General features: G+C 48.5%; 1 protein-coding gene and 2 long non-coding RNA genes across 3 annotated transcripts; all 3 read right to left on the bottom strand.

Annotated features, from left to right (window-relative positions):
• Positions 1 to 1,234: 1,234 nt before the first annotated feature.
• STOML1 (stomatin like 1) lies at positions 1,235 to 26,705 on the bottom strand. The gene is made up of 8 exons (XM_081876393.1): positions 26,625 to 26,705; positions 23,143 to 23,374; positions 12,889 to 12,995; positions 9,817 to 9,966; positions 8,955 to 9,158; positions 6,859 to 7,090; positions 4,211 to 4,438; positions 1,235 to 1,620 (listed from the first exon to the last, which is right to left on the bottom strand). Exons 2-8 carry the CDS (start codon positions 23,288 to 23,290, stop codon positions 1,418 to 1,420), a joined length of 1,272 nt encoding a protein of 423 aa, XP_081732519.1. The 5' UTR covers positions 23,291 to 23,374; positions 26,625 to 26,705; the 3' UTR covers positions 1,235 to 1,417.
• LOC309350032 lies at positions 14,362 to 14,773 on the bottom strand. The gene is made up of 2 exons (XR_014160272.1): positions 14,718 to 14,773; positions 14,362 to 14,630 (listed from the first exon to the last, which is right to left on the bottom strand). It is a non-coding gene; the product is annotated as an uncharacterized lncRNA (long non-coding RNA).
• On the bottom strand, positions 17,492 to 17,969 carry LOC309350034. The gene is made up of 2 exons (XR_014160274.1): positions 17,891 to 17,969; positions 17,492 to 17,804 (listed from the first exon to the last, which is right to left on the bottom strand). It is a non-coding gene; the product is annotated as an uncharacterized lncRNA (long non-coding RNA).
• Positions 26,706 to 26,707: the final 2 nt, after the last annotated feature.

Raw genomic sequence — 26,707 nt, 5'->3', positions numbered from 1 at the left:
CTCCCCCCCACAGATATACACATACGGACGGACGGACATACATTACGCACCCTTTGCTATTGAATATACAGTGGTACCTCAGGTTAAGTACTTAATTTGCTCCGGAGGTCCGTTCTTAACCTGAAACTGTTCTTAACCTGAAGCACCACTTTAGCTAATGGGGCTTCCTGCTGCTGCCGCGCCACAGGAGCACAATTTCTGTTCTCATCCTGAAGCAATGTTCTTAACCAGAGGTAATATTTCTGGGTTAGTGGAGTCTGTAACTTGAAGCGTATGTAACCTGAAGCGTATGTAACCCAAGGTACCACTGTAATTGGTTTTAACTGTTTTTAATATTGTGTTTTGATTTTCCCCACACTAGAACTTCGGGACATCTAATGAATGTTGAGAGGGTTCAGGACAGCTAAAAGAAAAGACTTCTCCATGCAGCACAAAGTTAACCTATGGAACTCACTCCCACAGGAGGCAGGGATGGCCGCCAACGTGGATGGCTTTAAGAGACAACTGGAAAAATTTGCGGAGATGGCTCTCAATGGCTACCAGCCATGAAGGCTAAGCTCTGTCTCCACAGATGGAGGCAGCCATGCTTCTGCATACAAGTTGCTGGAAACCACAAGAGGACAGACTGTGGCTCTTGTGCTCAGATCCTGGCTGCAGGTTTCCCCTTGGGACTATGAGAACAAGATGCTGGACTAGATGGGCCATTGGCCGGATCCAGCACGATGCTTCTTAGCTTCTTCTGTTCTAAGATTCATGTAACCTGCACTGAGATCACTTGCTGAAGAGCAGATAAGAGACAATACTAATACTACTAATAGGTCAGACTTGTACAGAAAAAGGTGGCCCTTAAAACAGCCAGGCCCCAAGTCATTTAGGGCTCTGTAGGTCATAAGCAGCACTTTGTGGAGTTTGAAAATACACTGGGGATCCTGCACAATTGTTTCCATCACATGAAGCACATGATCCCCATAAATGGACCCAGTCAACAGTCTGGTTGTTGCACTAGAACTAACTCAAATAGCTACACAGGCTTTGTCCTGTTAGTACAGTCACTTCAATAATGTAGACAGAGGCCAGAGAGAAAAGTCTTGATGACACTTTACTGAGCAAAGTGAAAAAACCTGGGTATCATTTGTGGAGAAAGGAAGAGAGGCTGTGTCTTTCTTAGTTCAGGCAGGGAGAAGCTTAACTAACATACAGGGTTAAAACTCCCTCAGAACCGCTACACCAGGGAGAAGCTTAACTAACATACAGGGTTAAAACTCCCTCAGAACCGCTACACCAGTAAGCATCATGCCACTCTGTCTGGTTGCTAAGCAACACCTTCCCGCCCCCTAGGTTAAGCTGGCTTCCCGAGGACAGAATTAACCCTTAGGCAGCAAACTGAATGATCCCTCCTCTTGGACTCCCAACATGTTCATCTTCGTTGCTTCATCACTTTGAAGAGCTCTTCCAGCTTGAGGGCTACACTCAGGTCTCCATGGACCTGAAGCCTCCCGCAGACGTAGGCATTCAAAGGATGGAGCTCCCCCAGAATGAAGGCCTCCAGGTCGCTCTCACACACCTCCAACACCACGTCGGGACTGTGGTCGGGCGTCCCAGGGCCTATTTGCCCACGTCCTGCAGGGGGAAAAAGGGAGAAAGACCAGTAGGCCTAGGAATTCAAATCAGGACAGCAGCTCTTGAAACCAGTGTTCACTAAATAATAGAAAAGGAAAATTTGTTGGAGGTCCGCTAGTCCAGGGCAGGAACTTCAGGGCAGTGTTTTAACTACAGCATCCCTGGCTGATACCACTGTGTTAACATGGAATTTTGGTTAAATCCATTATTTGTGCGGAGGGTGTCACATATTCAAGAAGCTAGCTGGCAAGAACTAGCTTAGGATGAACCTAACGGCTAAATGCTAAAGTGAAAAACAATTCCAGTTCTAACATGAGTCCGGGCTGAGTCAGGGTTTCCAGGAACTGTGGTTGGATGTGGAGCTGGGGTGGCAGAAACGGTTGGAGAGAGGATGAACAGCTAACATGATGTATATTTTGGCAGATTAGTGTCTGTCCTAACAGAAATGCTCCCACAGGATTTTTGGACTGTGTCCAGTAATGCTTTACTGAATAAACTAGGAGTTTGCTGTGGGCCTCTCTGTTGTTGTTTGTTTGTTGTTATTTATTGAATTTATATACAGCTCTATACCCGGAGGTCTCAGGGCGTTTCACAGAACAAAATCAAAATACAAAACTTGAACCCCTCCAAAGAGAATTTCACACCTCTTTAACTACTTAGAAATTAGGAGTTTCGAAATTACTTATTGTAACTGTTGAGTGGATTTCTGATATTTAATATTATTCTATATTATTTTAATGAATGCTGAATGTTATTTTATTTGCATATTGTATATTGTATTTTACATGATGTTATTTACATGTTATTTGCATATTTACATGTTATTTGCATATTGTTATTTACATGTTATTTACATGTTATTTGCATATTGTTATTTACATGTTATTTACATGAATGTAAATGTTACATGTTATTTGCATATTGTATATTGTATTTTACATGATGTATTTTACATGATGTTAGCCGCTCGGAGCCTGGCTTTGGCTGGGGAGAGCGGGATACAAATAAAATTTATTTATTTACTTCCAGCAAAGGAGAGCCCATCCTGTCAAACAGCTCTCACTATTGAGGAGGTGTCTCTATCATAAAATCATAGAATTGTAGAGGTAGGGGGGGACTAACGGGCCGTCTAGTCCCACCCCCCACAATGTGGGAATCACAGCTGAAGAACAACGTCACCGCCTAATGTTTAGGTGAATTCTGTTCCCCTGACATTTCCACCCGTTGGCTCTGGAACAGCAGCCAAGAAAGTCTACTCCGCCTTCTGCAGAATGCACCTTTAAAAAATACAAAACCCACAACGTCAACGTTAGGATTTGCACATTCCCTCTTTTGCCTGAGCAGTGAACACTGCCCTGTTCTGGCAGCCCTGTTTAGGGAAGTTTTTAATGACTGGTGTTTTAATGTATTTTTAATCTTTTGTTGGAAGCCGCCCAGAGTGGCTGAGGAAACCCAGCCAGTTGGGCAGGGTATAAATATTATTATTATTATTATTATTATTATTATTATTATTATATAACACACAGAACACTGTTATGCCCAGACTCTATGATCCCAACTCCACCCCAACCTGGCAGGTCCCGAGGACCCAAATGGCCACCTCAGATTGGCCGTTTCTCATGTGATGTAACTAACAGGTGGGCCCCCTGTGGTTTGCCCAACATGGCCGTTTTCAGAGGCTTGGTAGACCTTCTCGGTGCTGTCGGTGGAGAAGCCCAACGGCTGGACACAATGTGCTGCCTTAGGGTCACCTGTTTCCCAAAATGTACACATTGCTTGATTGTAAAAAAAACAACAAACACCCAACAAAGAGAAAACAATACAGTGGTACCTCAGGTTACATACACCTCAGGTTACATACGCTTCAGGTTACAGACTCCGCTAACCCAGAAATAGTGCTTCAGGTTAAGAACTTTGCTTCAGGATGAGAACAGAAATCGTGCTCCGGTGGCGCGGCCGCAGCAGGAGGCCCCATTAGCTAAAATGGTGCTTCAGGCTAAAAACAGTTTCAGGTTAAGTACAGACCTCTGGAATGAATTAAGTACTTAACCCGAGGTACCACTGTAAAATTATTAACAAGGAAAAATTAACAGCACCAAATTAAGGCTTTCAAAAAGTTAAAATGACAATAGGCTAAAAACAGCTTAAACTCACATCAACTTCCTAAGCATCTGGGCGCAAGCTTGTCTAAACAATAATGTTTTTGGCAGATGCCAAAAGGAGACAGCAAAGGCGCCTGTCTGGTGTCAATAGGCATGGAGTTCCAAAGTGCAGGTGCCGCCACACTAAAAGGCCGATTTCTTATGAATGGGCATCATGTAGCCCTGGCAACAGGGCCCTTCAAAGCGGTCAAGTGGGCATATGTGGGGCAATGAAATCTCGTAGGTACTTGCCCCACTTGTCCCAATAGCCAATCAGCAGGCAGTGCAGATCTCTGGGCACAGGTATTCTATGCTGGCAAGGCCTCATCACACCTGTCAGCAATCATGCTGCAGCATTCTGCACTGACGGCACCTTCCAGATGATGAGTGAGGGAAGCCCCACAAGAGAGGGCCTTTGTCCATGGCTTCATTCAACAAAAGAAACTGACCTGAAGAGAGATCAATGAAATAAGTAGTAGTCTTTGCTCCACTGGCCAGTCGGACATTGATCTGGTAGCAAGCCTTGACCTGGTTCACTAAGGATTCGGACAAGCAATGCTCCAACGCAGAGAGGTGCTCCTCAGCTTTAAACCTCCTTCCTTCACTGCTGCCGCCTGGTTCTGTGTGGACAGCGTGCGGTGGCTCCTCCATCTCGTTCTCTACCTCCACATGTTCAGCTGGAGAAAAAGGGCAATTGGTACGGAGGTTATGGCAGGCGTGGCCAAAGCAGGGCCCTCCTCCAGCTTATAATTATTTGGTGCATTTATATCCCACCTTTTCCTGCTAGGAGCTTGAGGCTGCATACATGGTTTCCCCCTCCTTCTCCTCCTCACTGAATGCCCACCGCAACCCTGGGAGGTAGGTTAGGCTGAGAGGCAGGGTTTGGCCCCAAGGTCACCCACTCATGGCTGAGTGGAGGATTTGAACCCTGGTATGTCCCGGGTCCTCAACCGACACTCTAACCCAGGGGTCAGCCAACGTTTTCAGCAGGGGGCCAGTCCACTGTCCCTCAGACCTTCTGGGGGACCGGACTATATTTTGAAAAAAAAAAAAAATGAATGAATTCCTATGCCCCACAAATAACCCAGAGATGCATTTTAAATAAAAGGACACATTCTACTCATGTAAAAACACGCTGATTTCCGGACTGTCCGTGGGCCAGATTTAGAAGGCCATTGGGCCGCATCCAGCCCCCAGGCCTTAGTTTGTCTACCCATGCTATAACCACTACACTGCCCTGGCTCTCAGATGCAGAATAACTCCCATCAGCCCCAGAGAGCATGGCTATTGTCTACGGACAGACAGTGGTATTGATGATTTATGATCCTTGTCATTATCGAATCCATATCACGACCTTGCTCCCGACAAAGGAACTCGGGGGTTTTCCACACACAAGTGGCACATCTAAAAACAATTCCGACACATAGTGGGAAAGATCTCTTCTTTAAAAGGCTTGTTGAAAAGGTGGTAGAGCTCTTGTCTCCACTGTTGAAGGCAGTAAACGTGTCTGGGTACCAGTTGCTGGAAACCACATTGGCCTTTGAGCCAATGCCAACGACTGGGCTCAACAACTGGTTCTGCCCCGACTGGGCTGGGCGAACTGGAGGTGGAGGAGGAGTTTGGATTTGATATCTCGCTTTATCACTACCCGAAGGAGTCTCAAAGCGGCTAACAATCTCCTTTCCCTTCCTCCCCCACAACAAACACTCTGTGAGGTGAGTGGGGCTGAGAGACTTCAGAAAAGTGTGACTAGCCCAGGGTCACCCACCAGCTGCATGTGGAGGAGCGGAGACGCAAACCCAGTTCACCAGATTACGAGTCCACTGCTCTTAACCACCACACCACACTGGCTCTTCATCACACTTCCAGAGACCTTCCACTTTTGGAAATCAGGTCTAAGTGCAGTGGACCCACAACTGTGAGTTGTAAGCACCAAACTCAGCAGAGTATGAAGAACATGGAAGAAAGCTGTGAAGCATAACTTCTTTATTTACTAATAGCTACCGCAAACTAAAACTAAAGAGCTACAGGAATACCTCGGGTTGAAGTAGCTTCGGGTTAAGTATTTTTGGGTTGCGCTCTGCGGCGACCCGGAAGTAACAGAGTGCATTACTTCCGGGTTTCGCCGCTCGTGCATGCGCAGACACTCAAAAGCACGTCATGCGCATGCACGAAAGCAGTGAATCACGACCCACGCGGGTTGCGTTCGCTTCAGGATGCGAACAGGGCTCTGGAACGGATCCCGTTCGCATCCAGAGGTACCACTGTACTGGCTTGCATGAGTGTTACAGCTCTGGAGAGCCAGTGTGGTGTAGTGGTTAAGAGCGGTAGTCTCGTAATCTGGTGAACCGGGTTCGCTTCCCCGCTCCTCCACATGCAGCTGCTGGGTGACCTTGGGCCAGTCACACTTCTTTGAAGTCTCTCAGCCCCACTCACCTCACAGAGTGTTTGTTATGGGGGAGGAAGGGAAAGGAGAATGTTAGCCGCTTTGAGACTCCTTCGGGCAGTGATAAAGCGGGATATCAAATCCAAACTCTTCTTCTTCTCACTCAGCCATCTAATCACTACATAGATAACACTCAGACTCCCAGAGTCAGGCAGGAAGAGCAGTTTCTGCCCCCTCTTTTCCGAAAACATTGTCAGGAGATTCTTGCAATGGGAGGAGGTGAAAATATGCACGAGGAGGGGAGAGGGCTCTTGAGCTTGGAGGTTGTGGGTGTCCTACAGGCATCTGGTCAGAAAGAACTGATGGGGCTGACCAGATGGAAACCTTTACCTGCCCTTAAGAGGCCAGTGCACAGGCTCTATGGCTGGCCCCTGTGAGAACAGGAAGCTGGACTAGATGGGCCACTGGCCTGATCCAGCACGCTCCTTTTGTTTTGTTGCAAACTGGTCAAAGGTTGCCCCATGTACTTCATGGCCCAAGCAAGGATTCCAGTCGAGGTCTCCCTAGTCCAAGCCCAACACTACACTGTTATATTACAATGGTATTACACCAAGGAGTGACTAGGGATAAACAGTAAGGGATGGCTGCCCTAAGAAATTATTAATATTATTATTTTACTAAGTCATGCTTGGGGAGCTGACATGTGGTCACCTGTCTCAAACTCTCCATTTGGACTGGTGGCCGCAGCCGCCAGGGTCTTGCCAAAGAACTGAAGAGCCAGCTGCTGAATGGTGCTGTCCAGCCCTTCCAGTCCCGGGATTGGAGGCCTTGAGCCCGGCGCTTGTGGGACAGTCTCCTGGGACGCCTGGAGGACACTTCCCAGTATCAGTTCCACCCTGTCCACCTCAAGGCCCCAAGACCTGTTGATGTCATTGATTTCCACCTAGAAAGAAGAGAAGGCAGGGAATTTAGATCAAGGGCATGTGAAAACTGGGACCCTGCAGGTATTCATGGAATTGTAGAATTGTATACAGTGGTACCTCGTGTTACATACACTTCAGGTTACATACGCTTCAGGTTACAGACTCCGCTAACCCAGAAATAGTACCTTGGGTTAAGAACTTTGCTTCAGGATGAGAACAGAAATCGTGCTCTGGCAGCACGGTAGCAGCGGGAGGCCCCATTAGCTAAAGTGGTGCTTCAGTTTAAGAACAGCTTCAGGTTAAGAACGGACCTCAGGAACGAATTAAGTACGTAACCCGAGGTACCACTGTAGTTGGAAGAGAACTAAAGGGTCATCTAGTCCAGGTATGTTAAACACGTTGATCATGATTGAGGAGTCAATTGCGGGATTGTTTCTCGTGGATTGCAGGCTGAGAAAGAAGAGCCTTTCTCCACAGCCTCGGACGCAGCAGCAGCAGCAGCCGAGGCCAGTCTCAAAGGCCAAGCCTGAGCAGCGCCATCTTGTCCTCCTCTTCCTCCTTTTTCTCCAGCCAAGCCTCCTTGCCTTCCTTCCCGCTCTGTGCTGCGCTCTTGGGGGTTAGAGTGCCGGTAGTGGGGTGAGCAGGACATGGCGCCCTGAGAGAGGGCTGGGGTGTTTGTGTGTATGTGTGTGGGAGTGTTCTTGCTTGGGGATCTGGGGAGCATGGTCTCAGCAGGCGAGGGGGCGCAAAATCTGCTCCCTCACGCAGTTGGCAAGTGAATGAATGGGCAGGAGGGCATGTGGGAGGGAGGGAGAGAAGGAGGGAAGGTGTCATCTCAGAGTGGGGCTACCGTAGCCAGGCAAAGGGCACTGCCGGGGAGACAAGGCAGTATGCGATGATGCTTGAGACCCCTCTGGAAGGATATGGAGGGGCAGAGTATAATACCAACTGTGACCCATTTGCGGCTGGGGCAGCAGCCTCTGAGAGCCCCAGAAAGCAAGGATATATACCGTATTTTTCGCTCTATAAGACACACCAGACCATAAGACGCACCTAGTTTTTGGAGGAGGAAAACAAGAAAAAAATATTCTGAATCCCAGAAGCCAGAACAGCAAGAGGGATTGCTGCACAGCGATCCCTCTTGCTGTTCTGGCTTCAGTGAAAGCAACGTGAAGCCTCTTCAGGGCAGTGGGAGGAAGGCTCCCTATGCCCTGAAGAGGCTTTGCACGGCTATCGCAGAGATCCCTCTTGCTGTTCTGGCTTCTAGGGTAGCCGCGCGAAGCCTGCATTCGCTCCATAAGATGCACACACATTTCCCCTTACTTTTTAGGAGGGAAAAAGTGTGTCTTATAGAGCGAAAAATACAGTATTTTTTAAATCAGAATTTATCAGAATGCCTCTGACCATGTGCAGAGTGTTCCTCCCCAAGCAGGAAGAGAGGTCCGCCTCCTGCTTTTGGGAGGAGGATAAACAGTTCCATCCAGGGCAAAGGGGGCGGTGAGGGGGTATGTGTGGTTCCCCACCACCTGGTAGCCTTGGGATTTCTCGCCTTAGCAGAAGAAGCCATGTCTCTTGTGTGTGTTCTGCCCCTCATATTTCCCCCCCTCACACGACCGGCTGCCCTTGCAGATATTCCTTCTGCTCACTGCCACCCCCAGCATTCCCACCCCTCTCTCCCCACAGCCCAGCCCACGTTGCTAGGAAGTGAGAGGCGGGCATCAGTCAAGCCAGCCCACAGGAAACACCAACACATTCTCTCTTTTTTAAGCAGAGTCCCAGCCTCACCTGTGTGTGTGTGTGTGTGTGTGTGTGTGTGAGAGAGAGAGAGAGAGAGAGAGAGAGAGAGAGAGAGAGAGAGAGAGATTGATTAGCAGATATTATTACCAGGAGCTGGTCTGCGATCCGCAGCTTCTCTGTTTGAATCTCCCGCAGGTACTTCTTAAGCACAATCTTGGTCATGGCATTCTGGGCCGTCATCCGTGTGGCAAGGTTGAGATCTTTCACCATCATGACTGACAGCAGCGGATCCCAAACACGGAACTGGACATCAGCCCCCACAGAGACCCACGCTCCATCCCGAGACATCAGCTGTAAAGGCCAGAGACAGTCGCAGTGAATTTTGTGATCCTCGCAGGGAAACTTTCCCTGAGCAATTCCTTCAAGCGCAATGGAAATAAATAAATCGCTTACAGCAGCAGTTTTGGGGGGCTGCTGTCTCCTTCCTTCCAAAAACTCATTCCTGGTGCCCTTTCCCCACTCTAGAAAAACATTATTCAGAGCAGCGGTTTGCACAACCCACTAAGGAAGATAATAACGTAATAAAATTCAAAACAGTATGTATAAGTTGCACATTTGTTCAAAATCCAATTTAAACTATTTAGCACAATTAATTCAACAAAACTGATAAACTTGATCCAGCTGTTCAAAGCCTGGTAATCATTTGCACCTCCTTAGCTGCCTCCCCCTGGGACCCTACTGCCTACTCTGGGGACCACACTGCCCTATAGCATCCTTCATCCTAGAGCTCCCATCAGACCCAACCAGCATGGCCAAGAGTCAGAGCTGATGGGAGTTGTAGTCTCACATCTGGAGGGCAACAAGTTCCCCACCCTAGCACTGATTTTCCACTGTTGCCCCCCCCCCCTTCTCCTGCACTGCTCTGAGCTTTCACCCTGACTGGCTCCCTTGGGTGTCCAGGGCAGCCTCACTCTTTGGAGAAGCATCTTTCGAGGCAGCAGCAACTCACCTTGCATGGCGGGATGCTGAAGGCCCGTGTCCGGAGGTCCACCAGCTGCCAGTGATCAATAAAGGGCAGCACCAAAACCACCCCTGGCCCTTGGGGGGCTCGGATCCGCCCCAGACGGAACATGATCATTCGCTCATAAGTAGGCACTATCTGGAAAGGAAATGGAAAGAGAAGCACTGAGAGGTGCAAATATAAACGAAAGGAAGGCTCTTTGCATTCCCACCCTGCGGAACTGCTAGCCGTCAGAGTAGACAATACAGTGGTACCTCGGGTTAAGTGCTTAATTCGTTCCGGAGGTCTGTACTTAACCTGAAACTGTTCTTAACCTGAAGCACCACTTTAGCTAATGGGGCCTCCCGCCGCCGCTGCACGATTTCTGTTCTCATCCTGAAGCAAAGTTTTTAACCTGAGGTACTATTTCTGGGTTAGCAGAGTCTGTAACCTGAAGCGTCTGTAACCCGAGGTACCACTGTACTGGGCCCAACAGATAAATAGTCTGGCCTGGTTTAAGGCAGCTCCCTGTGATCTAGTAAAGTCAAACCTCTGATTGAAAAATATTTCAGGTGTTTCTTGTGAGATTGTTTAGGGATTCGGGGGAGGATATATATATATATATATATATATATATAAAATTTTTATTAAAGGTTTTTTTCTTTTTTTTACAGATAAAGAAACAAAGTAACACATATCATAAACATATTTTCTTAACTTCTTTGGACTTCCTCACATCTCCCGCTTCTGCGTTCCTAATTTATAAAAATTTAACCAGCAATTTATCTCCTTAATTCCAATCTTGTTATCTAGTTTTCCAATGTCGTGTCTCTAATTTTAGATATCGTTTGTTCAATCTTAAAAATTTAAATTTAGCCTGATAGTTATCCAAAATTTGTCTTTTCTTAAGTTTAGCTTATCTTCATACTTCACTTCATCTAGCTTAATGGTGCCAAGTTATTTATAATCTAGCATCCTTCTTAACATTCATACAATTTACAATATTTTTGTAGATAGATCTTGAATTTCTTCCAGTCTTCTTCTACCATCTCCTCTCCCAGGTCTCGGATTCTGCCAGTCATCTCGGCCAGTTCCATATAGTCTATCAGTTGCATCTGCCACTCTTCCAGTGTGGGTAAATCTTGGGATTTCCAGTGCTTGGCAACGAGTATCCTTGCTGCTGTTGTTGCATACATAAAAAGTGTTCGGTCCTCCTTTAGCACCCTCTGGCCGACAATACCCAGAAGGAAGGCCTCTGGTTTCTTAGGAAAGGTATACTTAAATACCCTTTTCAGCTCATTATATATCATTTCCCAGAAAGCCTTCACTCTAGGGCAGGTCCACCAGAGGTGAAAGAACGTTCCTTCATTTTCTTTACATTTCCAACATTTGTTATCAGACGAATGGTATATTTTTGCAAGTTTGACTGGGGTCATGTACCATCTATATATCATTTTCATAACATTTTCTTTCAAAGCATTACATGCAGTGAAATTCAACCCAGTGGTCCACAACCTTTCCCAGTCCTCAAACATGATATTATACCCAATGTCCTGTGCCCACTTTGTCATAGCCGATTTGACCGTTTCATCTTGTGTGTTCCATTTTAACAGCAAGTTATACATTCTTGAAAGTACCTTAGTCTTTGGCTCTAACAATTCCGTTTCCAACTTTGATTTTTCCACCTGGAATCCTAACTTTTTATCAAGTTTAAAAACTTCTTTAATCTGAGCATAGTGTAGCCAGTCTCGCACTTTATCTTTCATTTTCTCCATACTCTGCAATTTCCAATTTTCTCCATCTTTTTCTAATATTTCCCAATACTTCGGCCATTCGGCCTCCATATTGAGTCTTTTCCGGGCCTTAGCTTCCAATGGTGAAAGCCACCTTGTCGGGGGAGGATATATTGTCTAAGATATCCTATCCCAACTTGTCTGTACAAGTTCAACAAAATCAGCAGAGTTAACATTCCCCTTTTAAACACACGCGCAGCAGATCGCTTGCTCAGACTCGTTAGAGTCTCTGTAAATATTTCCTGGTATTTCCCCCGTTTAATCCCTCCTAAAATAAGGCGCTACACAGTCTTCTGCAAAGTATAAAATGTTTACTCACAAGTAATCATCTGTTCACACAAAGATTCCCGGAAGGCAGACTTAAAAGGTTAGAACATAGTTTAAATGTGGTGACTCTCTCCTTATGGGAGAAGCCCCCCCTTCTCTTCTCTCGGCCTGGAGCCAAGGTGCATTTCAGTACAGTCATACCTCGGGTTGAATGTGCTTCAGGTTGAGTGCTTTCGAGTTGCGCTCCACAGCAACCCAGAAGTAATGGAGCACGTTACTTCCGGGTTTTGCCGCTCGCGCATGCGCTCAAAATGACGTCATGCACATGTGTGGAAGCGGCAAAACACGACCTGTGCACGCGCCGTCGCGTCTTACCACAGTTGTCAACTTTCAGATTTGAAAATAAGGGATCAGCAGCTCTAGTAAGAGATCAGCAGCTCTAATAAGGGATCAGCAGATCTACGGGATCTACGGGATATCTAACAATCTGGGATAGCAGCAGGAAACAGCGCTGGAATAAGGGTATTTCCCGCAAAAAGAAAAAAGAAAAGGGAAGGTTGCATCTTACATTCTGTTCAGTATGCGAACTGGGCTCCGGAACGGATCCCGTTTGCATCCCGAGGCATCACTGTAGTGCTGTTGTTAAGATGGCATCAATAGAGATAAGAGAAGACAAGATGGTCGCCAGCCTGCGCTTCTGGTTCTTTCTACTTCAGGAGAGGCTACGTCCATCTCAAGTTACACATCGGAAGTTTGGTCTGGCTGGAGGACTGAGACAACCTTCATGTCTAATCTAGCCATGTTATGTTTGACTGCACCCGATTCCTACATCCCACATTTCTGCCTTAGACAAATGGAGGAGAGGGCTCTCGATGGCCACTAGCAATGTCAGTGCTATGCGGGATCTGCATCTTGGAGAAGAGAGATTTGCAAGGGAGATGAAACTGATTGGTTGGAACCTCCCTCCCTCCCACCCACCCAAAGCAAACAAGCGTCAGGTCTCCCCATCTCCGGTTCCTACCTTCAGAACAAACCAAGCCGAGATGGGGAAGAGGAGGACTGTGACCAGCAACACAAAAGTGGTGACCACCCCATGGCAAACCCATGACAAACACTCTTGAGGGGGATCTGAGGAAAACAAAGAGAAGCAAACTAATTAATGCACATTCACAGAGCACCCCCCCCCAAAAAAAATCCTGGGAACTATAGTTTACCCTTCACACAGCACCATTTCACCAGTTCCCAGGAAGCTATGTGCTGTCAATGTGTGGTGTGGGTAGAGGAACACAAGAAGGCCGCATCCTGGACCCGGCCAGTGGCCCATCTAGTGGCCCTTCCCAGTGCCTCCATGGGAAGCCCAAAGGCAGGACCTCCGAAGGGCAAGTCAGGGTCTCCATCTGGTCAGCCAAATGTAAAAGGTAAAGGTACCCCTGCCCGTACGGGCCAGTCGTGTCCGACTCTAGGGTTGTGCGCTCATCTCACTTAAGAGGCCAGGGGCCAGCGCTGTCCGGAGACACTTCCGGGTCACGTGGCCAGCGTGGCAAAGCTGCTCTGGCGAGCCAGCACCAGCGCAGCACACGGAAACGCCATTTACCTTCCCGCTATAAAGCGGTACCTATTTATCAACTTGCACTTAGGGGTGCTTTCGAACTGCTAGGTGGGCAGGAGCTGGGACCGAAAGACGGGAGCTCACCCCGCCGCGGGGATTCGAACCGCTGACCATACAATCGGCAAGTCCTAGGCACTGAGGTTTTACCCACAGCGCCACCCGCGTCCCTATTATGTAGGGATGCATTAAATTTATATACCTCCCTTCATCCAAAGATCTCAGGGCTGTTCACAAGATACAGGATAAAAGCACAAATAAATATAGTGGTACCTCGGGTTACATAAGCTTCAGGTTACAGACGCTTCAGGTTATGGACTCCATTAACCCAGTAATAGTACCTCGGGTTAAGAACTTTGCTTCAGGATGAGAACAGAAATCGTGCTCCGGCAGCGTGGTGGCAGCAGGAGGCCCCATGAGCTAAAGTGGGTGCTTCAGGTTAAGAACAGTTTCAGGTTAAGAACAGACCTCCGGAACGAATTAAGTACTTAACCCGAGGTACCACTGTAGTTTAAACAAAAACAAAACAGAACACAAGCCCTGCACAAAAATATTTAAAAGGCCATAGAATATTAACCAGCCAAAGGCCTGGTTGAAGAGGAGTGTTTTCGCCTGGTGCCTAAATGTGTATAATGAACAGGGAGCCACTGCAGAAAAGGCTCTGTTCTTGTCTTGACACCCTCTGGATCTCTCGTGGAGGAGGCACACAAAGAAGGACCTCAGAGGATGATCTCAGGGTCCGGGAAGGTTCATATGAGGAGAGGTGGTCCTTGAGGTTTCGTGGCCCTGAGCCATTTAAGGCCTTATAGCAGGGGACAGCAAACTTTTTCAGCAGGGGACCGGTCCACTGTCCCTCAGACCTTGCGGTGGACTGGGCTATATTCTGAAGGGGGGGGGAATGAACGAATTCCTATGCCCCACAAATAACTCAGAGATGCATTTTAAATAAAAGGACACATTCTACTCATGTAAAAACACACTGATTCCTGGACCGCCCACAGGCCAGATTTAGAAGGCGATTGGGCGCGATCCTTCCCCCGGGCCTTAGTTTGCCTACACATGCTTTATAGGTCAGAACCAGCACTTTCCATTGGGCCCAGAAACTAACTGGCAGCAACTGCAGTTTGGCCAAGATTGGTGCGATATGCTCAAACCATCTTGCTTCAGTGATCAAGATGGCTGCCGACTTCTGCCTTGGCTGGATTTTCTGAACTGTCTTCAGGGGCAGCCCTATGTATAAACACGTTGCAGTAATCTAACCTAAAAAAGTTACCAGAGCACAGACAACAGTACAGTTTCTTTTCTTGTAACTTGAAGCCAATGGTTCGAGTCCTACCCTCCAAAGTGGGATAAAACTAACTTCCATGTGACAGCCCTCTAGATACAGTGGTGCCCCGCAAGACGAACGCCTCGCAAGACGGAAAACCCGCTAGACGAAAGGGTTTTCCGTTTTGGAGGCGCTTCGCAAAACAAATTTCCCTATGGGCTTGCTTCGCAAGACAAAATGTATTGCGAGTTCCTGCGGGTTTTCCCCCCTTCCCCCCCTTTTCCTAAGCCGCTAAGCCGCTTATCAGCTGATCCACTAAAAGCCGCTAAATCGCTAATAGCACTAATCCGCTAAGCTGTCAATGGGCTTGCTTCGCAAGATGAAAAAACCGCTATACGAAGAGCCTCATGGAACGGATTAATTTCGTCTTGCGAGGCACCACTGTATTTGAAGATGGCTATCCTATCTTCTCCCAGTCTCTGAAGGAGTGAGGACCAGGGGTCCACCTGGGTCCACTTTGGAGAGCCAGACCGAAGCCATTTTATAAGAAGCAAGCTAAAAGCTAAAAACTATTTCTCTCCTCTGCCTGCACACAGCATTTTTGTAAATGCAGCAAATGTGGTCAGAGCACTTCACACCTGCTCTGACTGTTGACCCAATTCCAGTAAACAGACCGAGAAAAGAGCGAACAACAGGAAGCTGTAGCCCACCACAAGACTAACAGATGGTCAATGTGGTTTTACAAGGAATTGCAAATAGGTCAAGAGGATTATAAGCTAACAGCACCACCTAGTGGATAATGCAGCCTGGAACCGAAAGGCCACCATCAATTCTTTAATTGGTTGAGCTTCAATGAATATGCATAAAGGGGAATGTTTGGGGGGTGGGTTGAGGGGCTGAACTATGCTTTTGCCTTAGAGCATAAAAGTTGTCTGCATCTGACTGACGGTGGGCATTCTCTCATTTTTGCTGAATGTACCCACTTTGCTTTGCTTGTCTGACAAATAAACCAAAGTCAATAAAACTTCTTTTAAAAATATTGCTGCCTGGATTTTTCCATTCTGGTCTGTATTCTGAAGTCTCTAACATTTCTGGTGCCTGCGTGACTCGGATAAGGGACCTTAAGTCCTCAAAAGACCAGAAGGCAGCTCCCTTGTCCTTTTCTAGGCAGGACACAGGGGAAGAGCCAATAGGCCGCTTACTCCTGGCGCCACCGAGGCTTTTCTTCGGAGGAGGGCGAAGCCAATTTGACCCTTCTGCTGGATCCTGTGAGAGGAGACAACGGATTGAAGGACCGAGCTTGACAGGACAGGACAGAGGCCAGCTGGCTGGGGTGAGTAGAGGAAAACAAGTCCTGTGGGGAATAGGAAGCCTCCTTTTTTAAGGAGAAGGGAGATCTTGATCACATCTCCAGCGTGCTTGGTGGCAGTAAGGGAAGGATTGGCCCCTGATACCCACCCACGCTTAAGGATTTAAAAGATGGAAGAAGGAAATGGGGCAGAGGGAATTGGTGTTTGTGTTTTGTATGTTGTATGTCAGATACTCTAGTGCATGAATTGTGAATGAGCGGTCAGGGTTTAGCATCCCTTTGGCCAAGCGAGTGCAGGGTTGTGCATTTCTTGACAGCGAGAGCTCGTTCAAGTCACAACCTGAAGTGTGTGGAGAGTGGAAGGAATTTTGAAACCCGGTTAGGAGCGGAGTATCTGAAAAAGAGAAAATGGGGTCTGAAGCAAGCCAATGTAGTCCTCTTGAATGCTTTTGATGAGGGCTTTATGGGCCACACTCTTGAGTGGATGTTAGAAGTGGCCCAAACTACTTACAATCAGCGAGAGGAGGCCACCACCCCCAAGCTTTTCTGATGCCTGTTCCTCAGTCATCAGGCATCAAATCTTTCAGAAACATAGGGGCCCTAGCTGGGACAGGGCAACAAGGAGTATCTTTTGAGGCTGAGGACCTAATTAGAGAAGAGTTTCAGACTCAGATTCAGCTTTGGGAGCGATGGAGGGGATCGCTCGAGAGATCCCTTAGGTTATTCAAGTTGGTATATTGCACTAGAATGCATACAAAGCTTTCAGATCTCTGGACCTCAATGAAGGCAAGAGTTCAGCCAGGAAAAGCTGGAGAGTTCTCTGCTGAGCTGTACCTTTGGTATTAAGGCAAGCCTCCTAGTTTCTCCAAAGCCCATCACTGAACTGGGAAGCACATGAGCCTCGCAGACCTCCAACAGTTTTGATCCCTATAGTACCTACAGCTTGACCAGGGAGGCCAACCTAAATCCCAGAACTTAGTTAGGGAAGAGCTGGGTAGCTTTGTGACCAGCGGCAGCTTGGAACACATCAGGGAAACCACCAGCAGCCCCCTAGCTTCTCTGATAACCAGTGAGAGGTGGTCTATGGCTAGGAATTACGAAATGCTTTCAGACCTATAGCAGTTACAGTTGAGACAGGGAGGGCAATTTAATTGGTGTCCTTAATCAGGCACCAGCTGGATGGCTCAGTGCTCAGGTGTGTCTCAGAGAACACTGCAGCAGACCCCTAGTTTGAGGCTCAGGCAGAGGAGCCTCAAGAGAAGACCTGCATCTTTGTGGCCACCACAGTTGACAAGTTAGTGCCACAGAAAAAGATGAAGGAAGAGATGAAGAAACAAGCCGGACACCTGAAGCTGACACAGGGTGTGAGCAGCCATGTGGCAGGTGTCTGTTGGGAGAAATATTAGAAGTTAAAAACAAACAAACAAACAAACAAACAAACAAACAAACAAAACTGCACAGAACCAAAAGAGGAAGAAGAGCTTTCTCCATTTAACTTGGATGAGTTTGTGAACATGGATGAAGTTCTAGAGGTTCACGTGATAATAGAGAACCCCCCCCCAACCCCCTGGCTGAAGAAATATAAGACTGATCAATGCAAAATTAAGGAGCACAGGCAGGAAAACGCCTCAAGAAGCCCATTTACCAGGGATCCGAGGCAAAGGTCCTGGCCCCACCCCCATATGATCCAAGTGCCGTGGTGGCCCCCCTTGGGAGGACAGGGACAGCCCCATATCCCCAAAGCTCCACCACTGCCTCAGTATGCGGCCCCGGGAGCCGAAGCAGGAAAGGGGGGGGGGCTGCCAGCCAGCCCAGAAGTACGCAAGGTAGAGCCCAGTGACCAGGTCCTGGATGAATTATACCCCAGTCTTAAAGAACTGAGGCAAAAGATGGACAGATACAGGAGCAAGACCACCAAGTATCGAGAAACTGAAAGAGCCTATCGTAATGGTCAAGCCAAAGTATTGGGGAAATACATAAAGCGGTCCAGGTCCACCACAGAGGCAGGAGAAACAGAAGTCCTGACCCCCCCTTCGTGTAATTTGGGACAACCCGCTCCCTGCGCCTCTGTTCAGCTAGGAAGCCCACTGATTTGTCCAGGGTGACCGCCGTCGTGCAGAGGTCTGATGAATCTCCGGACGATTTCTTGGAATGCCTGATGGAGGCATACAGAATTTGGACCCCCTTTGACCCTGAAGTCCCTGCACATGAGTTAATGGTAAATGCCTCCTTCATAGGACAATGTGCAAAGGACATTAGAACCAAAATCCAAAAACAGCCTGGTTTCCAGGGCATGTCCAGATCTCAGATCATGGCCATCACCCAGAAGGTGTTTGGAAAAAAAAGAAAAAGAAAAAAAAAGAGAGGATAGGTTGGAAAGAGGGAGAAGAAGCAGTGGAGGAAAGAAAAGGCAGCAGTGATAGCCACGCCAATGGCTCACAGCCCAAGGACCTGAGGGGTCCGCCGTAGCCATTCAGAGACCCGCGGCCAAGGGGGAGGAAGATGCCTGCTCAGCAACAGCAAGGCCATGAGAGTTACCCCTGTGAAAGGCTGCATGGAGCCAATTGGGAAGCCTGGTCAAAACGCATGTACTACTGGCTGGCAGAAAAGCAGCTATGGGAAAGTACACAGGCTGAAACAGGCTTTGCCCAGCCCATTGAGAGGTCTACAGGCGCAGTGGAAGCTAGTGAAGCAGACGTGGCTGATGCTCTAGAGAAGCCCTGGGTTGCGTGGCAGGGACTGAAGACGGCATGTCAGGCCGCAGTAGAAGCCAGACCAGAGGGACCTGGAAGCCCAGAAGGGACTGTGGGACACCCAGAAAGCCCAGAGGGACCTAGAGGATGCCCAGAAAGAGTACCAAGCCCAGAGGGGGCTGAGTACCAAGCCCAGAGGGGGCTGAGGCTGCTTTGGGAAGTTGTTTCTACGGTTCACCGCATCTGTATGATGGACTGTGTGTTGGAGAAAGGCTGAGGCCAGGCAAGCCGTTCCAAGAGTTCTGAGAAGGCCAAAGTCTCCAAGAGTTATTTGTCCTCTGAGGTGAAGTCCAACAGTGAAAGGCATTGCCCTGCAATTGGCAGCTGGATGCAAGGCTAACATCTATATTGATTCTAAATATGCCTTCTTAACCCTGCATGCGCATGGCGCCCTATGGAAAGAGCGGGGCTTGATTGGAGCCCACGGGAAAGCTCTGAAATACGGTCCAGAAGTTGAGACGTTACTAGAAGCTGTATGGGCCCCCGAAGAAATTGCTGTAATGTACTGCAAAGGCCATGGCAGAGGTCGGGACATGGTCACTAGAGGCAACCGGAAAGCAGATAATGCAGCTTGTGAGGCAGCTCTGAAACCTCCACCAGTGGGCACCACCGCCCTCAACCCAGCTACCCTGTTGCCGGTAGGAGAAGGTGAGGAGCAGATGCACGATTGCATTGAGGTTATGGACACAAGACTGGACCAGGAGAAGTGGCCAGAGGAAATCGATTGGCAGACAGAGTGGCCAAGGAAGCAGCCCGGGAACCGGCCCCCGCCTCAGTTATTGGAGCAGTGGTCCCAGAAGGGATCTTAAGCACTGCTAACAAACCAGATACTATGAGTCCACCCACATGAGGCCAGATGCCACAACCAAGCAGCTGGAGAAGTATGTCTATATAGCCAACCTTTATCAATTGGCAGCCCAGATTTCCAGGAAATGCCGGCTATGCCAAAAGAATAATCCCAGAACTCACTCCGGATGATGTGGAACCGCGTTACACCCTCGATGAACATCAGTGGGCACGTCAAGAAGGAGCAGACAGCCGTGTTTTTGGTGCCCCAGCATCTGGCCAGTGTCATTGTGAAGAATTACCACGAATCCACCCATTTGGGAGGCCCAACTGCTAAAGCACACCTTGGGAGAATATTCTACATCCCCAACCTATCTTAACTAACTGCTGCTATAATTAACTGCTGCTACATCCCAAAACTGTGTCCTGTGCGCCAACCAAGAGACTGAGACTATCACCCTTTGAACTTTTGTATGGCAGGCCACCCCCTTTCGTCCGAGACACCCCCGCCAGTTTGGGGCGGATGAGAGATCACATCACCCAAGGACAAGTGCAATCCCTGTGTTTGTCGTGTGTGTTTGCTTCCTTTCCAGGTATTCCCTCGAGCGTACACCGTGCAGTCCTGCGGCAGTCTCGCTGAGCCGGTTCACCAGTTCCAACTGGGTGACAGCGTCTGGCGACCCCCTCATCCCCAACTGCAGTGAAAGTAGCCGAGGTGATCCCCTGGGTACATCAAGAAGTCGGAGGGTGTCTGGACTTGCCAGAGAAATCCTGCTGACCCTCTGAAGCTGACTCACTGATCATCACCTTGTGTCTGACGCTACCAGGGAAAAGCGTTAGGCCACGGGCAACGAGATCCTGCGACTAATCATCACAAGGACAGTCACAAAGACTTTCTCTTTTCTCTCTTATTTTCTTTATTGACTTGCTCTATGTCTTATTGCCCTGACCCTACCGAGCCATACCAACCCTATTGGCCTGCTGACCTCTGCTATGACTGGTTCGTCTTGCCGGTGGTAAGAGACGGCATACTCGTTGGCTCTTGGGAACGAGGGTTCAATAGGGCGGCCGCAGTACAGCATCCCACTCTCCCACTGTGGCTCTTTATTCACTGCATTGCCCAGCGTACCGCTCTTGTGGTTGTGGGAGAATAGCCTGCTGGTTGCAAGGTAAAGCGATATATCAACCCCATTTGATAAACCAGGCCAAAATCTTACTCCAGGTGTTGCATGGGAGGGTGTCTGAATCAGGTGCACATTAAAATTATTGAACAGGTGCCTGTAAATCCTGCCGCCCCACCTCTGATTATCGTGGTGGCTCAAGTCTCCCAAAATTCCAGAATACTACCTGAACTACTGGGCCTGGGAACTCCACACCTAATACCCTTGAATGTGGCAGGGTATTCCTGTGGCTGCATAAGAGTTGCCACCCAGTAGATAGACAGGGCACCTAGTTCCGGAAGAATTGGATGGGAGGGGTGCCCGAGGGCAGCGTCCCCAACGTAGAGACTTGCTCTCCAGCAAATTTAGAGGCACCACTAGGACTTTTGGTATTGGGACCAGAACCCCTTGATATAGTCACCCCGTGTGTCAGGCCGTTGCAGGGGTGGATATATTCTTGTGGGTGCAACATCATTTACGTAGAAGAAGGGGCCCCTCTTGGATATAGTATTCTCCCAAGAAACCACAGGGGTCTCCACCCACCGGGAATAGTTGGGAAGTTGATCCAAGTGGTAGGAGCTTCCGAAATAAGGTGGAGAGTCACCCCTGAGGTCCAGCGAATAATTGAATACGAATATCAGTGGGCCCTTCAGCGGTAAAAGAACATTAGGAATGGCCCCGAGTATTGGTGGGTAGGAGTGGCACGTAATGCCCTATTTCTTTGGATGGTCCTGTATTCTTGCTGGCATGAACAATATCGTATCTGGTTGGAGAATTGGAGAACCTACCTGTGTATTGGCCAAAGCGGGAAAGAGTCCCCTGGCCTCCCATGCCAACTTTTCCCATCTGGCTCTCTATAATGTGGTACCTATAGGTCCATCAATCGAAAATGAGGAACCGTAACCGGTCAGCATTTTCGTGATGGAAAGGGGGGAATGAAGGAGTGAGGACCAGGGGTCCACCTGGGTCCACTTTGGAGAGCCAGACCGAAGCCATTTTATAAGAAGCAAGCTAAAAGCTAAAAACTATTTCTCTCCTCTACCTGCACACAGCATTTTTGTAAATGCAGCAAATGTGGTCAGAGCACTTCACACCTGCTCTGACTGTTGACCCAATTCCAGTAAACAGACCGAGAAAAGAGCGAACAACAGGAAGATGTAGCCCACCACAAGACTAACAGATGGTCAATGTGGTTTTACAAGGAATTGCAAATAGGTCAAGAGGATTATAAGCTAACAGCACCACCTAGTGGATAATGCAGCCTGGAACCGAAAGGCCACCATCAATTCTTTAATTGGTTGAGCTTCAATGAATATGCATAAAGGGGAATGTTTGGGGGGTGGGTTGAGGGGCTGAACTATGCTTTTGCCTTAGAGCATAAAAGTTGTCTGCATCTGACTGACGGTGGGCATTCTCTCATTTTTGCTGAATGTACCCACTTTGCTTTGCTTGTCTGACAAATAAACCAAAGTCAATAAAACTTCTTTTAAAAATATTGCTGCCTGGATTTTTCCATTCTGGTCTGTATTCTGAAGTCTCTAACATCTCCTCTTTTTCAAGCTAAACATACCCTGTTCCTTCAACCATTCCTCATAAGGCTTGGCTTCCTGACCCTTGATCATCTTAGTCACCCTCCTCTGAACATGTTCCAGCCTATCAACACCCTCCTTAAATTGTGGTGCCCAGACTTGGACACAATATTCCTTCTGTGGTCTTACGAGGGTGGAATAAAAGGTAAAGGGACCCCTGACCATTAGGTTCTGTCGTGGCCGACTCTGGGGTTGCGGCGCTCATCTCGCTTTATTGGCTGAGGGAACCGGCGTACAGCTTCCAGGTCATGTGGCCAGCATGACTAAGCCACTTCTGGTGAAACCAGAGCAGCGCATGGAAACGCCGTTTACCTCCCGCTGGAGCGGCACCTATTTATCTACTTGCACTTTTTGGCGTGCTTTCAAACTGCTAGGTTGGCAGGAGCAGGGACCGAGCTACGGGAGCTCACCCCGTTGCGGGGATTCGAACCGCTGACCTTCTGATCAGCAAGTCCTAGGCTCTGTGGTTTAACCCACAGCGCCACACGCTTCCCACAAAGGTGGAATAGAGGGGTACTATTACTTCCCTTGATCCGAACACCCTACTTCTGTCGATGCAGCTGAGAATAGCATCCGCTTTTTTTGTTGCTGCATCACACTGTTGGGCACGTTAAGCTTGTGGTCTCCTAAGAACCCTGGATCCTTTTCACTTGTCATAATGAAGAGTAAAGGTGGGCTCTCGCTTGCATGCTCTCCCTGTAGGCTTCCCCAGTGCATCTGATTAGCTTATCTGGGACAGGGATGATGCAGACCTTTGATCTTATCTAGTTGGACTTTTCTCCTATCTTCAAACCCAGCCACTTACCTGTTCCCTCCTGGATCAGCTTCAGTGTGTTCCATGTGCGGCCAGGTGGAAAGAAAGCCTTCCGAGGTTCATCTGGCCAGTTGCCCGACTGCTGGTACTGGTCAGCGTCTCCTAATGGCAACGCTTGGTATCCTGACCGGCTGAACATGTTCTGGTTAGCTCCCTAGTTACTGGTATCTCTCTTAGTTTTCCCCCTTTATGTGCATTATAAAGAGCGCTGCATTCTTTAAATCTGCAAAGACAAAGTATCAGCAGAAAGATGTCTGCATGCAGTTTCTGCTTGGAACATGCCTCCTTGTTTTGACACCTCTTTTGTTTGTACGAAATGCCCTGTTTTATGTTTTCAGAAATGCTTTTTGTACTGCTGTAAACATCAGCGCTCCCACAGCCTGAACATTAGAAATAGAGGGAACGACTGCCCACTTATCCACAGGAAAAAGCTCCAACATGAGCGTTAAAGCCTGAGTTGTAGCCATGTCAACAAGAAATCTCAAATCTTCATCCTCTCTTCTTTCAGATTTTCTGCCCCTGAGCAATCAGCAATTGCACTGTGTTCAAGAAATCACACACTGGCACTATGAATGCATTTTGCACCTCGGTTGAAATTGTTTTGCATTAGAAGCACATTTGCACTCAACACTTTTTCTCTGATCACAGGAGAGGAGATGGTGCGTTCTCTTCTCCTTCCTGTTTGGTCAGTTACACTGGACAAGTGACACAAACAACAAGCAGAGGAAGGAGGCCGGCGTGGGAGTGCTTTTTAATTCCAGGGAGCTGCAAGACTTATTCCCTCTGCCGTCAGGGGGACTCTGATGCATTAAGGGGTCAGCAACCTTTTTCAGCCGTTGTCCCTCAGACCTTGTGGGGGGCCGGACTATATTGTTTTGGGGGGAAATGAACAAATTCCTATGCCCCTATTCCTATGTGTGCATTTTAAATAAAAGCACACATTCTACTCATGTAAAAACACCAGGCAGGCCCCACAAATAACCCAGAGATGCATCTTAAATAAAAGCACACATTCTACTCATGTAAAAACGCCAGGCAGGTCCCACAAATAACCCCGAGATGCATCAGGAGCAGAGGCACAGGGAAGATGGGAGATGGAGAGCGAGGGCGAGGAATCAGAGGGCAGTGTAGGAGGAGACAGTGGTCCGAGGGATTCCATAAGCCTCTCCAGCGAATCGGAAGATTCACAGAAGGGAGCGCCAGTGGCCAGGGGTAGGGGGGTCCCAAGGGGAACGCCCCAGGAGCAAGGGGGGAGCAGGGACTCCCAGAGTAGTAGTTGGAGATCAGGACCAGCTTCCCCACCAGAGCAGAGTGGGGGGGAAGGGTCCCAGGCATCGGGACCAGTACTTCCCCCACCAGGGAGAGAAGACGAGGCAGAGCTGACCACGCCTTCCTCGGAGAGTCGTACAACGGAGGGGAGGTCAGATCCGGCCAGTGTCACGGAAGAGGGAAGCAGTGGTAGAAGCAGTGTAACGGTTAGGAGAAAGGTCACTGGGTTGGCGCGAGAAGCAAGTTCAAATGTACAGGAGCGCGGGACAGCAGAGAGTGAGGATTGGGAACCGGGTCCTAAAGCACGCCGGAGGCAAGGGGAGGAGCTAAGCGACTCAGCGTCGGAAGAGTCCAGGAAGGGCAATGCCCCAGAGGGCAGGAGGACCCAGAGGAGGAGAGAGCAGCGCAGAAGGTGGAGCAGGGCTAGGATCTTAAACTGGTGCGGAAGGGGAAGTGATTCAGATAGGACTTCGCCGATCTAGAGTCTAGACGTAGGGTTGCACGCTCTGGCTTTAAAATGGAAACTATACTTCAATAAAGACTTTTGTACATAATATCAGCCTGGCGTTGGTTCTCTGTGAGCTGGGACCTAGAGGCAGCCCTGACAGGACACATTCTACTCATTCAAAAACACCAGGCAGGTCCCACAAATAACCCAGAGATGCATCTTAAATAAAAGGACACATTCTACTCATGTAAAAATGCCAGGCAGGCCCCACAAATAACCCAGAGATGCATCTTAAATAAAAGCACACATTCTACTCATGTAAAAACATGCTAATTCCAATTGAGAAGGTGATTGGGCCGCATCCGGCCCCGGGGCCTTAGTTTGCCTACTCCTGCATTAAGAGCCTGTGGGAAGCACATGGGTTCCTAAAGTCTGAGGCCAACTTTTGAAATCTCAGCGTCCCCTTGCAAGCTTCTGCCGACAAGCTATGAAAGGCAGCAGAGTCAAAGAGCTGTAGGATGGGAAGGGGTCTCAGGGGGTCATCTAGCCCAACCCCTTGCAGCGCAGGAAAAACAGCACAGAGATCATTGTGTATCAGTAGCCTGGCCTGGGTTCCAAATATGCTAGATGAATCCCAAGCTGGAATTAAGATTGTTGGAAGAAATATCAACAACCTCAGATATGGAGATGACACAACCTTGATGGCAGAAAGTGAGGAGGAATTAAAGAACCTTTTCATGAGGGTGAAAGAGGAGAGCGCAAAATATGGTTTGAAGCTCAGCATCAAAAAAACAAAGATCATGACCACTGGTCCCACCACCTCCTGGCAAATAGAAGGGGAAGAAATGGAGGCAGTGGGAGATTTTACTTTCTTGGGCTCCATGATCACTGCAGATGGTGACAGCAGTCACGAAATTGAAAGACGCCTGCTTCTTGGGAGAAAAGCGATGACAAACCTAGACAGCATCTTAAAAAGCAGAGACATCACCTTGCCAACAAAGGTCCATATAGTTAAAGCTATGGTTTTCCCAGTAGTGATGTATGGAAGTGAGAGCTGGACCATAAAGAAGGCTGATTGCTGAAGAATGGATGCTTTTGAATTATGGTGCTGGATAAGACTCTTGAGAGTCCCATGGACTGCAAGAAGATCAAACCTATCCATTCTGAAGGAAATCAGCCCTGAGTGCTCACTGGAAGGACAGATCCTGAAGCTGAGGCTCCAAGACTTTGGCCACCTCATGAGAAGAGAAGACTCCCTGGAAAAGACCCTGATGTTAGGAAAGATGGAGGGCACAAGGAGAAGGGGACGACAGAGGACGAGATGGTTGGACAGTGTTCTTGAAGCTACCAGCATGAGTTTGACTAAACTGCAGGAGGCAGTGGAAGACAGGAGTGCCTGGTCCATGGGGTCACGAAAAGTCGGACATGACTAAACGAATAAACAACAACAAAGGGGTTCACCCTAAAGCTACAGTGCAGCGTTTCTAAAGCAAATCTTAGGCACCCACTTTCTGATTCCGGGCGCTGCAGTTTACCCTTCCCTAACTCCCCATCCCCACCAGCCCTTAAACTACAATAGCCAGAATCCTTCGCGATGAAAAAAATATATGCTTTAAAGCCATCGCATGTACACACAGCCTTGTTGTCGTTGCAACAGCCGCTCCCTGGGATGCTAATGCAAGTCCTGCCGGACGCAGCGCGACCTTTTCCTATTTGTTACTCCCGGGTAAATGCATGCTTAGCCCCAAGAAAGCACCTGAAACGGCGCGAAGGATCCCCGGGAGCCGGATGCCGCTGCAGGTGGGCCGGGCCAGCGCTGCTCCTCCCTCCCGGAGGGGC

The sequence above is a fragment of the Podarcis erhardii genome (genome assembly GCF_964252035.2).
Source record: "Podarcis erhardii genome assembly, chromosome: 9".
Classification (NCBI taxonomy): Eukaryota; Metazoa; Chordata; class Lepidosauria; order Squamata; family Lacertidae; genus Podarcis; species Podarcis erhardii.
This window is presented reverse-complemented; position numbering and strand designations above follow the sequence as displayed.

What these genes read in the sequence shown, in the direction of transcription:
- STOML1 (XM_081876393.1), bottom strand. Translation starts at nt 23,290, where the DNA reads ATGTTCAGCCGGTCAGGATACCAAGCGTTGCCATTAGGAGACGCTGAC. An exon ending in GGATCGCAGACCAGCTCCTG is followed by an intron (nt 7,091 to 8,954) that starts GTAATAATATCT and finishes TCTTCTTTCTAG; the next exon opens with GTGGAAATCAATGACATCAA. An exon ending in AAATGGAGAGTTTGAGACAG is followed by an intron (nt 4,439 to 6,858) that starts GTGACCACATGT and finishes CTTTTTCTCCAG; the next exon opens with CTGAACATGTGGAGGTAGAG.